The sequence below is a fragment of the Xiphias gladius genome, chromosome 20 (assembly GCF_016859285.1).
Source record: "Xiphias gladius isolate SHS-SW01 ecotype Sanya breed wild chromosome 20, ASM1685928v1, whole genome shotgun sequence".
NCBI lineage: Eukaryota > Metazoa > Chordata > Actinopteri > Istiophoriformes > Xiphiidae > Xiphias > Xiphias gladius.
Genome location: NC_053419.1, coordinates 23637464 through 23652879, shown reverse-complemented (window position 1 = coordinate 23652879; position 15416 = coordinate 23637464). Strand labels below are relative to the sequence as shown.

The following is a 15416-nucleotide window of genomic DNA, read 5'->3' as shown; positions in this document are numbered from 1 at the left end:
TCTCCCTCTGTCTGCTCCTCTCCCCTCCTTCTCCCGTCCTCAGGCTGAACATCAGCGACAGTGACATGCTGACCATCACCGACGGCGATGAGGTCACGACGCATGTCCTGGGACGTTACGTCGGAGGAAGCAGCCCCTTCAAGCTCTCCTCCACCACCCCCGACCTGACCGTCACCTTCCACTCCGACCCGGCGGGGCTCGTCTTTGGCAAGGGCGAGGGCTTCATCATCAACTATATGGGTGAGGGTTGAGCCAGTTCAACGTCAACCGAAGCCAGTTCTCCCCAGAGGATAAGTCTGGCGAAAGTTTGCGTTTTTCTTATTTTCCGACAAAAAGACCAAAACAACAGTGAACTGATCCCATTAAATCTGTGACCGCTGAGCCTCTGCATTGCGTTGGTTAGTAATGAAGACGCCATGACTCTGAGATCTCTCTGGATCTCCACTTATTCAGAGGATTACAAAAAAACATAAAGCAGAGCAACGTGAGACGGAAACACATACACAGTTAATCAGAACCTGACGATAATGCTTCCCGAACTGGCTCCTCCGCAAATGGGATAAATCCGTAGACCAAACAGGAGTTAGCTTAGTTTAGCACAACCTTAAGCTAGCACTGCTTGCTAAAGACAACTTTACAAGTGCCAGTATAGTGAAATGCACATACCGGCGAGTGGAGACGGACGGTGTGATACTGGAGAAATAAGGGAGGGGAGAGTTTTAGTCTTTTAATGGGATTTGGTGACAGAAGAAAATGTAGAATAGCACTAGCCTTATCTTTTAAGCATACAATTTTAAATTAATTCTCCTTTCAAAGCCCCCTAGTGCATATTTAGAATCCGAAAATGATGCGACTGTGATGCGTCCCTATTGGCGGTATCAGAAAATTGAGCCGATTGTATCAGACGACTGCAGACGTTGTCCAGTGAAGATAAAAAGAGAATTGGACATGGTGTTAGAAATAGTTTTAACTGGGAGCTAAATCTGTGTCCGTTCCTACATTTAGCTGTCAGAGTGTCGTCCTACAGTCTCCTCATAGGCTTTGACCACTCACTGGTTTCATGCAGTCACAGAAGATTTTGCATTAATTTGTGAACCAATGGATGCTTCTGAAACAACAACGTTTAAACCATGACCACTGCAAATAAAGTTAACCAGTAACAACTGATTTCGCATCAGTTGCAATACTGAGTGCGTTTACATATGTGCGGTATCCTGGTTAGGATCAGGTTTTTGGAGTATCCCAGTTAAATGTTGGGCATGTGAATATTGTGCTGCTTTCAGAAACCTGGACACAGAGATCATTTCGGAGCTTGACTTCTGTTATCTTTAGTCCACAAAAGCTAAAGAGACTTTGGTCCAGTTTTCGTCAGTGACAATTCAGGCTCATCTTCTTCTAAGCATTTTGCGGCCAAAGCTGTCTCAATCTTTGTTGCGTACAGTTACCATGGCACCGGTGTTGTTTCACGGCACTGTTTACTAGTTTCTCACACAGAGTAGCAGAGTCACATGGCTAATAGACTGACCTTCCTCAGTAGATCCAGTCAGCATTTCCGTTAGAATCATGTGTACAGAGACATCGATAACCACGTTTCTCAAGCTCCACGTAAACATCATATCCCGAATAACATCAATACCAGGATAAGGCTCGAAACAGGGATGTTGGTGCACAAGTAAACGCACTCATCGTCGGACTCGTGATGGATGGATCGATGCAGCAGGACCAGAGGATATTGTCTTTTTTTCTTCCTTGTCAAAACGCGTCGCCTACATTTCCCAAAATGCAACTAAACCACAGTTTGGTTGGACATGCGGGTCTGTTACACCAGTAGTGGCTAATGCAGCCTTCAGCCTTGGTCTTTTCATGGGATTTGTTGACAATAACAAGAATACAGTAGAACACCAGAATTATCCCTTAAGTAGATCTGGAAAGGTTTACTCTCGGTTTCCCCCCCGTCCATTTAGATTTTGCCTTTTCTCCTCGAGTTGCCCACTCCATTTTTCATCTTCCCTTCTCTCTCCTCTCATCTTTATTTGTCTTTTCTCTCACTTCCCTCTGCCCTTATTCAATCACATCCCATTTGTTTCACCATGTCGCAATGGCCCTCATCTACACACGAGCCCGGAGTCTCACAAGCAGCCAAATAAGCTCACTCGATCCTTTTACACACCGTAATCTGCAGTGCTGCCCACATCCAACACCTGACACCAATTTAGAATCGCACACACCGTCCAATTTACTTGTCACCCTCCCGACAGCGCAAACTCACACACATTTCCCAGAGGAGTAAATCAAGTAGACACAGCGTGAATACGTAGGCTAGTATCTTTGATTATATGTGTGTGTGCACGAATGTGTGTGTGTGTGTGTTTGTGCTCAGAATAAATTACCGAGCACACACACACCGAGGCGGCACGAAGGAGGAGAACCGAGTCAATAGTAAATGAATAATTGATCCAGGAACTTCGACTTACAAATCCCTGTAGGCCTATTATATTGTACAATGTAATGCAATACTGTATGCTGCCCGACCAATCACCAGATACGCATATGCAGACACACAGACACACACCAGTCCTAACAGGAGGCCACTTATTTATATGTTTCTCCAGGCTGTAATGATTTTTTTTGTTCCCAGCTTTAATCAGTGTAAATGTTATCAGTGTTCTGTATTTTTCTCCTTGGCTCGAGCGGCTGCCGGAGGTGATCTTGTCTTGTTCTTCTTTGGTTCAAGACTACTGTACACTCGAGACACTGTGCAATCACGGAGCAACAAATGCTCCCGTGAATCTATGCATGGGAGGGAAAAACGGAGACAGTCTGTGACGGCACGTGAGAGTAAACCTTCAGCTGATTTGATGCAACTGCAGCAATGTTTCCTTGGGAAGAGCGTAGGTTTGGTTTCAGAAGTTCACAATGAAGTGAAAAAAAGAAAAAATCATAAGTCAGTCGAGCACATGTTTTATGATAAACCCTGTTTTTGTTCTTCCCATAATAATGGTCATATAACAATAAAGACAAATGCTGCGTAAACACATGTATTGCAACCTCACTTAAAATAGTTTTAGTTTCCCGTTATAGTTCCGTCATCGATTAATCTACTAGTTATTTTTCTCAATTAATTGATTAATTAATCATTTTGTCTATAAAACACAATTTCCTAGAGCACAAGGTGACATTCCGAAATGTCTTGTTTTGTCTGACCAACAATCCAAAACCCAGCAAAAGCAGCAAATTCTCACATTTGAGCATGTGGAACCTTTTCTCAGCCCTGAGTTGTGTCACCCCATTCCCCCCTTTCAAGACAAGTGTATTTGTACAGCGCCTTTTCATCTACAAGGCAATTCAGAGTGCTCACATAGAACATAAAGCGCATCGAGAAAATAAACGAAAGGCAATAGAAAAAAGACAATATCAATAGACACATTTAAATTGGATTTAAGAGAGTAAAATGAAATATAAGAAAAAACATTTTCAGGCTGCATACATCCCCACTAAAGTAGGACAGACTGTATGTAGCCTGAGAGACGAAACCCAGGGCGAAAGAAGTATTTAAACCACTGGCCGCAGGCTCCACCTGCTGCTGATCATTAAACCTATTGTTCTGAGTGTGTGGTAACAACTGAAGCTGACTCAGATGAGTGTAAAGACATTTTTATTAACTCAGCTCTTCCCTCCTCTGAACCATGGGGGCTGGACAGTCAGAGGACAACGTTCAATTGTAAGAAAATCCATCTGAAGCGATAGAAGTGAGAGGGACAAAAATAGGATATTTTGAAAAGTGCAGAGGATGTGTCCGCCCCGTTCAAGAGGAAATCAGGCCTTCGTTTCTTGGCAGATATTTCCTCCATGTACAAAGTGAGTTTTAAGAAAGCGAGATCCTGTTTCACCAGCTAATCCATGTCACCGGTGCAGCTGTTTGCCCGCCATCTCACCAAAACACAAATTTGCTGCTTGGATTTTAGATGTTTTTGTTGAAATAAAAATAAAACAAAAGCCACTTTATTACGCTGGCATGGCTCCAGTTTTCAGCCACGGTAGCAGCTGGGCTTCAGGGATGGGAAGTCGGTTAGTAAACATCTTCGCTCCACACTCAAATGTCTCAACAACTATTGGATGGATTTTTTGTGAAAGTTGGTGGGAACATTCATGGTCCCAAGAGAATGATTCCTAGTGACGCAGGTGATCCTCTGACTTTTCATCGCACCACCCGCAGCTGACATTTTTGGTTTTGAGGGAAATATCTTCACAACTTTTTGATGTCTATGGTCCCCAGGGGATGAACTGTAACACCTTTGGGGATCTCCTCACTTTGCATCAAGTGCCATCATTGGGTCAAAATTTTCACCTTGTCTTAAATGGTCTGTGGCAAGAACCAATGCAGAACCAATGACCTCAGCCTCAGCTTACATAGAGCTTACAATTTGGCAGACAGTTTCATCTAAGGCAACTTAAATTTTTTTCCCCCACACTCATAGACACTTTGATATGTGGACATCAACCCTATTATTAAAGAACAACCCCATCTACCACCCGAGCTGTTTAGTGATAATTATTTGTTTAATCGCTAACCTGCTACACTAAGATTTGTGAGCATGACCTGTGTCGACACTGTCATGCTGAGCATGTTGCTAAAACTTCTGTAAACTCTGTCATGGTCCGCGGAGAATGAATCATAGGTGATCCCCTTACGTTTCCTCTAGTGCCACCAGTTTGTCATATTTATCACTTGAACCACGGTGAAACATGCCCACATCTGCTAGAGGGATGTGAAGGAAGATGATGATGTTTAGCTCGTACAGCTGTACAGAGCCACCGCCAATGCAGTAAACTTTTTGTCTTCTCAACTCCAAATTGATCTGAAGGGTGAGTTTTTCTCCTCTTGTGGTTGTGGACTTTTATTGACTTGGAGCAAACTCTAAAGCTCCATTGATTTTAAGAACACGTGGCAACGATGTGGCAAAAAACACAAAAAACACTCCTGGCTCCTGATTCGAAAAGATCTTCAGAACGATCCGAGAGACTGGAGATTGTTCTGAGCTCCCTGCTGCTTCTCTGCCTGTGTAATCAGGACATGCTGGTGTGCGACGCCTTCTCGGATCTCAAATGATGAAGCAGATTAATCAGGGGCAAAACATTCATCCATGTATGTATTTTTTTTTTTTTTTCACTTAGTAAAACAAACAGGGTTCTGCAACACCTGACTCTACACCATAAGGGAGAGCATTTGGTGCACTGAGAGTTTAAAACAGCCTCTTTAAAGTAACACATCAATATTTTCATATGAACAATGGGTCCTATGACTGTGTGTAAATTAAAAAGGTGCTGTTCGTAGTGAAAAACCCACAGACAATTATCACCTGACTCTACAGTTCCTCTCAGCTGTATGGAGCAATTTGTGTCTTTCAGCTCAATGTTTTGGTTTAATGGCCCACAACTTAACTGTTTTGGTTCCGCCTCGGGGCTTCATTTCCTGCATCGACAGGCAGCTGTTTCCACCAAATAAGCTGTAAAAACCTACTGTTCTCTACCTGCTGAGCAGCAAACAGCGGACAGACACAGTCAGAGACCAGCTAGTGAACATAGCGGCGCATTTAGCAGCTAAAAGAGCCAGATGTTTCCCTCAGGAGCTGGTGGAGACCAAAAACAGAGCTGAAAGAGGGGGAGTGCTGGACTTAGATTTGTCACATTTATAGAATAGCAACTCTAAATGAATGCTAATGTTGCTCCATGTCTGCTGAGTGTGTAAATAGGCAAATGATGTGAAGATATGTCAAACTTGTGTGCTATGTTCAGTTTGTTGTGAACTTCTGCCCCCAAGTGGACTAAAAAAACTGAGGATTGCTGCTTTAAAGGAAGGTGACACAGCTTCAGGTCTTGAGCAACTCTGATTTTGTGATTTTAAATAAAACTGATCATTTCCAGAGGAATATAGCTTTCTTTAAAAACACAAATCTCTCCCTACAAAAAATTGAGCATGAAATTTTCTTGTACTCCTTTAGTTAGAATTATTTTATCAAATTGGAAAAACATTTTATCATAAAAAAAAATCAGCACATAACAAAGAAGTCAAAAAAGTCAGATGAGCACAACTGTGACAGATAACTGACAGCTTGTGATAATTTTACTGAGGACTGGTTCAGTGGAGTGTCTGACTTAAAACTTGAGTGGCTTTTTCAAACGGCAGCTTCAGTGACCAGCTCTGCTTGTCAGAGTAGAAACACTGAGGAGGTGATATTTGAAGACCGTCCAACACAGATAAAATCCATCATTCTGTCACACGGTCTAGTAGTCCAACAATAAGTCCATCAATCTTCCACGCCGAGATGGATTCCTCCTCACAGAGAGCATGTGCCAGGATCCTGTCAAAATCACATGTACTGTTGTTTATCTTGTTTGCTTCTTGCCCCTTCACTGTAGCCGAACTTGGACCACAAGCAATAACACCGTCATAATGGAGCCATTCATCAACATTTTTCTTTCTTTTCTTTTTTTTTTTTTTTTCACTTAGTAAAACAAACAGGGTTCTGCAACACCTGACTCTACACCATAAGGGAGAGCATTTGGTGCACTGAGAGTTTAAAACAGCCTCTTTAAAGTGACACATCAATATTTTCATATGAACAATGGGTCCTATGACTGTGTGTAAATTAAAAAGGTGCTGTTCGTAGTGAAAAACCCACAGACAATTATCACCTGACTCTACAGTTCCTCTCAGCTGTATGGAGCAATTTGTGTCTTTCAGCTAAATGTTTTGGTTTAATGGCCCACAACTTAACTGTTTTGGTTCCGCCTCGGGGCTTCATTTCCTGCATCGACAGGCAGCTGTTTCCACCAAATAAGCTGTAAAAACCTACTGTTCTCTACCTGCTGAGCAGCAAACAGCGGACAGACACAGTCAGAGACCAGCTAGTGAACATAGCGGAGCATTTAGCAGCTAAAAGAGCCAGATATTTCCCTCAGGAGCTGGTTGAGACCAAAAACAGAGCTGAAAGAGGGGGAGTGCTGGACTTAGATTTGTCACATTTATAGAATAGCAACTCTAAATGAATGCTAATGTTGCTCCATGTCTGCTGAGTGTGTAAATAGGCAAATGATGTGAAGATATGTCAAACTTGTGCGCTATGTTCAGTTTGTTGTGAACTTCTGCCCCCAAGTGGACTAAAAAAACTGAGGATTGCTGCTTTAAAGGAAGATGACACAGCTTCAGGTCTTGAGCAACTCTGATTTTGTGATTTTAAATAAAACTGATCATTTCCAGAGGAATATAGATTCTTTTAAAAAACACAAATAAAATCAATATATAGCAATTTTACTCCCACCTACAAAAAAATTGAGCATGAAATTTCTTGTACTCCTTGAGTTAGAATTATTTTGTCAAATTGGAACAAAGAAGTCAAAAAAGTCAGATGAGCACAACTGTGACAGATAACTGACAGCTTGTGATAATTTTACTGAGGACTGGTTCAGTGGAGTGTCTGACTTAAAACTTGAGTGGCTTTTTCAAACGGCAGCTTCAGTGACCAGCTCTGCTTGTCAGAGTAGAAACACTGAGGAGGTGATATTTGAAGACCGTCCAACACAGATAAAATCCATCATTCTGTCACACGGTCTAGTAGTCCAACAATAAGTCCATCAATCTTCCACGCCGAGATGGATTCCTCCTCACAGAGAGCATGTGCCAGGATCCTGTCAAAATCACATGTACTGTTGTTTATCTTGTTTGCTTCTTGCCCCTTCACTGTAGCCGAACTTGGACCACAAGCAATAACACCGTCATAATGGAGCCATTCATCAACATTTTTCTTTCTTTTCTTTTTTTTTTATTCTTTTTTTTCCCCAGAGGTGTCCCGAAATGACTCCTGCCCAGACCTGCCCGAGATCCAGAACGGCTGGAAGACAACATCCCATGTTGCACTGGTGCGAGGGGCTCGTATCACCTACCAGTGCGATCCCGGTTATGACCTAGTGGGACGGGAGACCCTCACCTGTCAGTTGGACCTCTCCTGGAGCTCGCAGCCCCCGTTCTGTGAAAAGAGTCAGTTCCAGTCCTGTTCATACATCTACCGCACAGCTGCGTTTGTGCGTGCTGTTATCGTCTGTTGTTTACAGGAATCACCTCTGAAATTTAACATTTTCATGGTCCTCACAGGATAGTTTGTACTAATTTCAGTGTCCAAATCTCTTCTTCAGAGAAGTGCTGCGGAGTAAGAAGTACTTATTTCTCTCTCTAAAAACAGCATAACATGGAAATACCCAAGTAAAGTACAAGTGCCTCAAAAATTTCACTTAATTACATTACAAGTAGATAAATTCACGTTCCACCACTGGCATGAAACAAGAAAGTGTCGCCATAACAAAGTTTCCTCGCGTTGAGCCGATGAAAGCATTGATTATTCACGGTGCTGTTAAATGAACAGTCGATGCAAAGACAGTACAAACGATGCAAACATGTAGTACCCTTCGAATGTCACCTCACATTTGTGTGCAGGCTCCCTGCCACAGATCACCTTCAGTTTTCCAGCGTTTCATGCCTTTGCCAAGGCCAAAGGGGAAAAAAAACAAAAACGAGGGGAATTAAGGTGGATTCAAATCAAGCTGTATTTTGGAGATTCTCCGGCGAGATTTTTATGGACGGCAGCAGGGTGCAACTCACCGCCGCGGGCCACCTGCTACTGCCGATCCTACTAACAACCATACGTTACTGCTGCTATCCACCTACTCTAATCTCATGGCACAGCGGGGCAGGTCGTGGCTTAAAATAGAGGAAATGGTTGGCAATACGGCATGATCAAATACAACGAGTTTAACTAAGTGATATCATAAACATTGTTTATTGTCGCAGACCAGATAATCAAACCTGGAAGCGGATGCTGCTCCTAAAACTGGTGTTTGTTAATTGATGTCTCTGTCCCCCGCTGGTGAAGAGGTGGATAATTCGAGGAACTCGAACGCCAGGGAAATCAGCCCCCGCGCAGGTTCCCTGGCCGCGGGCTCTGCGGTTGCCACGGTGACGCGGCGGGTTGAACCTTAATCAACTCAGATGGCGGTGGGAAATAGCTGGGCACGGCTGCCGTGCGTCACGCTGACACCGGGGGCCTAATGGTGGCGGCAGCAACCGTTCACTGTCTGAGAGGGCTTTAATGAGTTTCCATTTACTGAGGACGCTCAGGGTCCTCGGAGAATGAAGCTTTTTGGGAGATTTTTGTTGGGTTTTTTTTTGGATTTACCAAAATCTTGAGGACAAATCATGTCATTTATCTCCAGCATTGTGGGGGGGGGGCAACCTTAATCTATTCAACAGATTTCCTTGAAATGAACCAAGCACGTTCTTTCTCCCCAGAGGATGAACCCTTTTCATCTCAAACCCTGGTACTGAATAGCACGTTTAGTGTTTCAGTGAGGGTCTCTAGCCTGGTTTCAGACATTTGGTAGTAATGCTAGTCTTAGGATTCACATTTATTGTTGCCCGACACCAGTTTGAATTGACGTTTTACATTTCTGATTATCTCTGTGCTGCTGTAAAGCCATTTCTTTATATTGATAAGGTTTGATAAATATACTTGTTGTAGGCATGGAAACAAATCACGTTGCTCATTTCCTCTGCTGTCTCCTCCCGCAGTCATGTACTGTTCGGATCCCGGCCACGTGGAGCACTCCACCAGGTCCCTGTCGGACCCCAAACTCCTGGTGGGCACGACGATCCAGTACAGCTGCAGCCCCGGCTTCATCCTGCAGGGCGGCGCCACCATCACCTGCTACGGCCGCGAGCCGGGGACCCCGGTGTGGACGTCCCGACTCCCCCACTGCGTCTGTGAGTGTCCCTGAGACCGGTCGTTTATTCTTGTCGCGCCCGTGCCTCGGTTTTCACCGGTGGCTTTTCCGGCCCCCGCGATTTCAGAGAGCCGTCGTCAGGACAGACGGTTGCGCGTGACAGTTCCGCCGCCGCCGTGGGATCTAACACGGGTGGGTTTGTGTGATTTCTGGCAGAACAGGCCCGGTCCCCCCCCCCTCCCGCTGACACAGATCACAGCGCCTCCGCTTCGTCTCCCGCGTTCTCCCTCCTCAGGACCGACGAGGTGTTTGCGCCCGCGTGCGTCTTAGTTTGCGCACGCGTGCGCTGCCGGTGCTGCTGGCGCTCGCGTGAAGTGTTTGATATGCAAATGCCGTGCTAATGCGCCGTAGCAATCAGCCCTCAGCCACCTGCGGGAGGGGGAGTGGATTATCCGTGAGTCATGTCACATCAGCCGGAGCCCGTCGGATCTGTCGGTCGAGCGCTGACGCAAAACCTCGGATTCCTTGTTGAGGAACTTGACGGCATCCATCCAGCTCTCTCTCTCTCTCTCTCTCTCTCTCTCTCTTTCCGTTTCTAATCTTTCTTTCATAGCCGAGGATTCGGTTTCCTGCGAAAACCCCGGTCTCCCCGACAACGGCTACCAGATCCTGTCCAAGAGGCTCTACCTGCCCGGCGAGTCGCTCACCTTTGTCTGTTACCAGGGCTACGAGCTCATTGGAGAGGTGGCGATTAAATGTATCCTGGGAAACCCGTCCTTCTGGAGCGGCCCGCTTCCTCTCTGCAGGGGTGAGGCTTTTGCACAATTGGGTGTTTTGTTTTGTTTTGCGCAGCGTTGGTGTGGAATGAAACGCTCCCTTGCTCTCTTTACCTTTAGATTTATGCACGTACACAAGAGCCCCCCCCTCCCCCACACACACACACACACAGACACACACACACTTGCATGCAACTGACAGCTGGCCAAAACTCCTTTTCCCAGACGTTGATCGTCAAGCCCCGGCCCAGCCCGCCCGAGCTGAGTCACAGCCTCTGCAGAGTTCGGAGGGTTCCGTCCTTATTTTTTAGCCCTTTCCAAAAAACCAGCAACACGAGAGCAGAAGTGTAAGGAATGGATCAAGCAGTGGTGGAGGAAGGTGTTCAGATAGTTTTTACGCAAGTAAGAGTTGTCATAGGCTGCCACACTGTAAAAATACTCTTATTACTAGTAAAAGTCATCCACCGGAACATGTTACTGAAGTAAAAGTACATAAGTCTTCGCCAAATGAACTTGAAGTATGAAAAGCGAAAGCGCTCCATTCAGAGAAATAGTCAGGGCCTTGTCCCGGCTGTAGCCGCCAGCGAGGACGCCGAGGGTTCCCGTGAAAACTAAAAAGCGACGGATGTTTTTCAGGCTGATTCCAGTATTTCTTGACTAGATTTAGACCCGTTGATAAATCGATGAATGATACAGAGTTTCTCCGTGTTGGGAAAATATTGAACAAAAAAAAAAAGATAATTGAGCTCTTACAAGAGAAGACACTCCTGAGCTGATTATTTCTAATCGTATCATAAAATAAATGTAGAATTGTTTCTGTGCCAATATTTTAAAAATCCACAGGATTCGCGAATGTCATTTCTTCATCATTTTATTTTAGAACTAAACTGTTTATGTGCAGTTTGTGTAAAGTCACAAATGAAGCCCATTTACTCAAGTCATGTACTTACGCACACACCTGCACGATTTATTCATTCATAATCATTATTGATTCATCGGCAAGTTGTTTTCTCGATCAATCATTGAGCAGAGGTGGAATGTAACTAAGTACATTTATTCACATACCGGACATGAGTGCAATTTTTATGTACCTGTACTCTACTGGAGTATTTTGAAATATTGTACTTTTATTCCACTACAGCCTTTATACATTAGGCTGTTTGCATATAAAACATATGAAGAGCTTGTAAAATCTGACGCTTTGTTGTAGGTTAAACTACCTGTATAAGCAGGTGGATCGGAAACAGTTACTTGATTAATTAATTAGTCAGTTGGTCAAAAAAATTAAAAATAAATAATAATAATTGGTAACTATTTTGATAATCGTTTAAAACATTTTTCAAGCAAAAATCCCAAACGTTTCAGGGTCACAGCATCTCAACCGTGATGATTTGCACCTCTCCCTTTCAGTTCTTTTCATTAATCCAATTTATCTCTAATAATTTTGAGGTCTGGATTATCGGTTGGACAAAACAAGCGCTGTGAAGGTGTCACTTTGGGCTCTGGCTAGTTCTGTTTTCTGTTCAGTTGGTCAAAAACAATCAGGGGATTCCTTATTATATGATATGATATACGATGTAATTCTTATCGGAAATAATCATTATTTGCAGTCCTGTGTAATATGGGTTAAAAAACAAATGAGCTCCACCATAACCAGCTGTGAAATGCTGCTTACGCACGAATCAATGAGTTATAATAATCTAATGACATAATGTGTAATAGTATAGGACCCATTTTCCTGCACCGAGTACTTTTAATACTTCAAGTACGTTTTCCTGATTATACTTGGACTTGAGTAACATTCTCCGTGTGGGACTTTTACTCGCGGTGGAGGACTTTACAGTGTGGTATCGGCACTTTTACCTCTCCTCTAAGCGATGGGCTCTGGATGCTTCCTCCAGCGCTGAAGCGAGAGCAGGGAGCTTGACGGCGGTGGTAGCAGTGAGACGAGCGCAGCAGAATTCACAGCAGCCTTGTTGCAAATAGAAAGCTCCACAGAAAGTGTGATGTCAATTTTCATGTGCACTGACTGACAGAATGATGTCTTGCAGCCAACCATGACTGCTTTGGCAACCATGCTTTGGAAGGTGAGTCCGTCCGTGTATGTTGGTGTGCTCTGATGCTGTGGGCTGAAAAGACCACACAGTTTGTTCTCTAGACTGACAAGAACCTCAAACAAACCCTCACACAGGCCACGCAGGCGCTTCGCCTCCGTGTGTCTGCTCTGCCTGCGTCAGCAAACATCTGCCTGCCAAGCTCATCCCCACTGTGTGTGTGTGTGTGTGTGTGTTTGTCCGTCCACCTGTGGTTACTCATTTGTTTACCTGTAGAACGCACCTACGTTTGCTAAGCCGCCCTCGACCGGACTTTTTACAGGTTCATTTGCTCTCTCGATCAGATCCTGCCTTTAATTTACCCGGTTCTATCCGTGTGCTGTGTATCAGTTGCAGAGGCGACTGCAGGCTCCACTCTGGATGGAGGCAACATAGCACTGGCCATCTTCATCCTCGTTCTCCTGCTGTCTGTGCTGCTGGGAGGCGCTTACCTTTACGTCACACGGTAAGACCTCTGCACGACTTTTAAGAAAAACCGTCTGACTCTTTGGGAAATGCGCTACTCGCTCTCCGGCGGAGCGCTGGATGAGAAGATTCATACAGCTCTCGTTATCGGCAGGTTAGCAGACCTTAGCACAAAGAGCAGTAGGGCTGGAATGATTAGTCAATCAATCGATAAGATGATCGACAGAAAAGTCATTTTGATAATTCATTTGTTGATAATCAAAGGCCTATTCTGGTGTTGGCTGACGGGGAAACCGCTAACCTGGCCAACCAGATCCTACCTGCTGTACCAGCAGCTCCAAAGCTCACTGATTAACACATTAATGACGCTGCTCAATACACACTCAATATTCTCATTTAACTCTCTGCCAGACAGTAAATAAGTTTATTTTCCCAGAAGTCAAACTATGTCTTTAAGCAAAGGATCTGAATATTTCTTCCAATACTGGGTCTGGGGATAACCGGAGAGCAGCATAAAAATCATGAATTATACATATACCAAAACAAGGAGTGATTACATCTGCAGTATTTATTTTATTCATTTAAAACATAAGAAATTCTCTTGTAGAAATAGTGTCAAATGCCGACGGTGAATTCAAATTCTCTCATATGTCATCTGAATCCAAAATCCAGTCTAAATCCACTGACGCAACTCGTCAGTGGACAAACAGAAAGGAAAACTCAAGCTCCTCTGACTCACTTGTTCTGAAGCTTTTAACTGTATTCAAAAGCCTTAATCAGCAGATTCAATCAAGTCCCGGTTTATTTGTAGAGAAGCTTTAAACATCACATGGTGACCAAAGAGCTTTACAGAGAGAGACGAGATTATTTGATCGATGATCATGATCTGTTAAAAAAGAGGGGGTGCGTATTATCCGCAGCACTACAGGACTTCTCGTCTGTGTTTGTGTAAAAGTTGAGCTCGGCAGTTTACTCTCGACCTCGGAAACAGCGGCTGACGAAACAATCACAGCTAAAGCTCCACTTACTCGCTTTTTCTCTCGCCTTGGATCAGATGACGCAGTCTCTATAAGTAAGAACAGTATTATGAATCGATAAAGTCAGTTAAGGAAAGACAGCGGTGCTTTGACGCATGCTAACATGCCGACGCTTGGCAGTTGTGGTGTTCACCGCGTTCACCGCCTTAGTTTGGCGCGTTAGCACGCTAACGCTTGCTAACTAGCACTAAACACAGAGTAACGCTGAGGCTGACGGGAACGTCGCTAGCTTTGCAGGTAATTGATGATAAACCCTGAAAGCCGAATTGTCCTCACCTTTTGCTCTTGTCTCTGTCTCCCCCTCGTCCTGTGCATCAGGTGCAGATATCACTCCAACCTGAGGCTGCCTCTTATCTACCCCCACCCTTACCGACAGATCACGGTAGAGACAGAGTTTGACAACCCGCTCTATGAGACAGGAGGGGTGAGTCTCCAGTGCATTGAACAGCTAACCGTCCACGGCAAGTCTTACGGGGGACACTCGCGCTGTTAATTCTGCCTCTGTCTCTTCCACCTTCTCTTTCACCAACAGCAGGACACTCGTGAATACGAGGTATCGATATGACAGGCCCCGCAAAAGACATTTCTGAACCAAGACCGACCGCCTCGCCCTAACTCTTCAGCCTCTCCTCCCTCCCTCTCCGCCCAGGAGGAGGCGATGTAAATACAAACAGACGATGTCCAGCCCCTTCTGCCGCGAAACGCGGCGACAGGTCCCGTTCTCTCCTCCTTTTTGACGTGACAGCTTCTGAAGACGCGATGGAAGATAGGAGACGAAATGCGCGTGGATCGGTGACGCCGGGAGACGACGGGAGATGTGGGACGGAGAGAGAGAAGACCCAAAGATCATCTGAGAGAATCCAGCATGGTGAGGAAGGAGGAGACGTTGGGTGTGAAGTGGCACAACAAGGAGTCAAGGAGGGGAGAAGGGGAAGGAGTCGGGGACAGGACGCAGTGTGAAGAATGTAGAATGAGGTGATTCAAGCACTTTTTAGAATTTTTGTCAAACATTTCTCACTTGTAAGTAATTTAATGTAAGAATCCCAGAATACATCTCTGAAAGTTCTAATCCTTAAGATTTTCATGAAATCAGACCCCATTTTTGATACGATCTCATTAGTCGGCTCTCCGTCTAAATGTAGTGAGTTTTAATCAAATTTCCAGAAAATCAGCCAAAAAAAGGAAGAAAAAAAAAAAAGACTGCGACTGTGTCATCTGATCAGAAGCAGAAGAAGCTGGTGTTAGCTGCTGGAAGGCGTCGCCGTGGCTGACTCACAGGCTGGCGAGCCCCCGAATCCCGCAGCGGCCGC

At 44.7% G+C, this 15416-nt stretch overlaps 1 protein-coding gene across 1 annotated transcript in view; it reads left to right on the top strand.

Moving 5' to 3' along the window:
- The window catches only part of LOC120805952 (seizure 6-like protein), a 57403-nt gene extending 42240 nt beyond the window's left edge, over window positions 1–15163 (top strand). The window contains exons 10-17 of the mRNA XM_040156526.1: window positions 44–240; window positions 7844–8038; window positions 9623–9814; window positions 10388–10582; window positions 12602–12637; window positions 12995–13109; window positions 14425–14530; window positions 14642–15163. Coding sequence (XP_040012460.1) covers window positions 44–240; window positions 7844–8038; window positions 9623–9814; window positions 10388–10582; window positions 12602–12637; window positions 12995–13109; window positions 14425–14530; window positions 14642–14671 — 1066 coding nt within the window. The 3' untranslated portion in view covers window positions 14672–15163. The remainder of the gene's footprint in view (window positions 1–43; window positions 241–7843; window positions 8039–9622; window positions 9815–10387; window positions 10583–12601; window positions 12638–12994; window positions 13110–14424; window positions 14531–14641) is intronic.
- The last annotated feature ends 253 nt before the right edge of the window (window positions 15164–15416 follow it).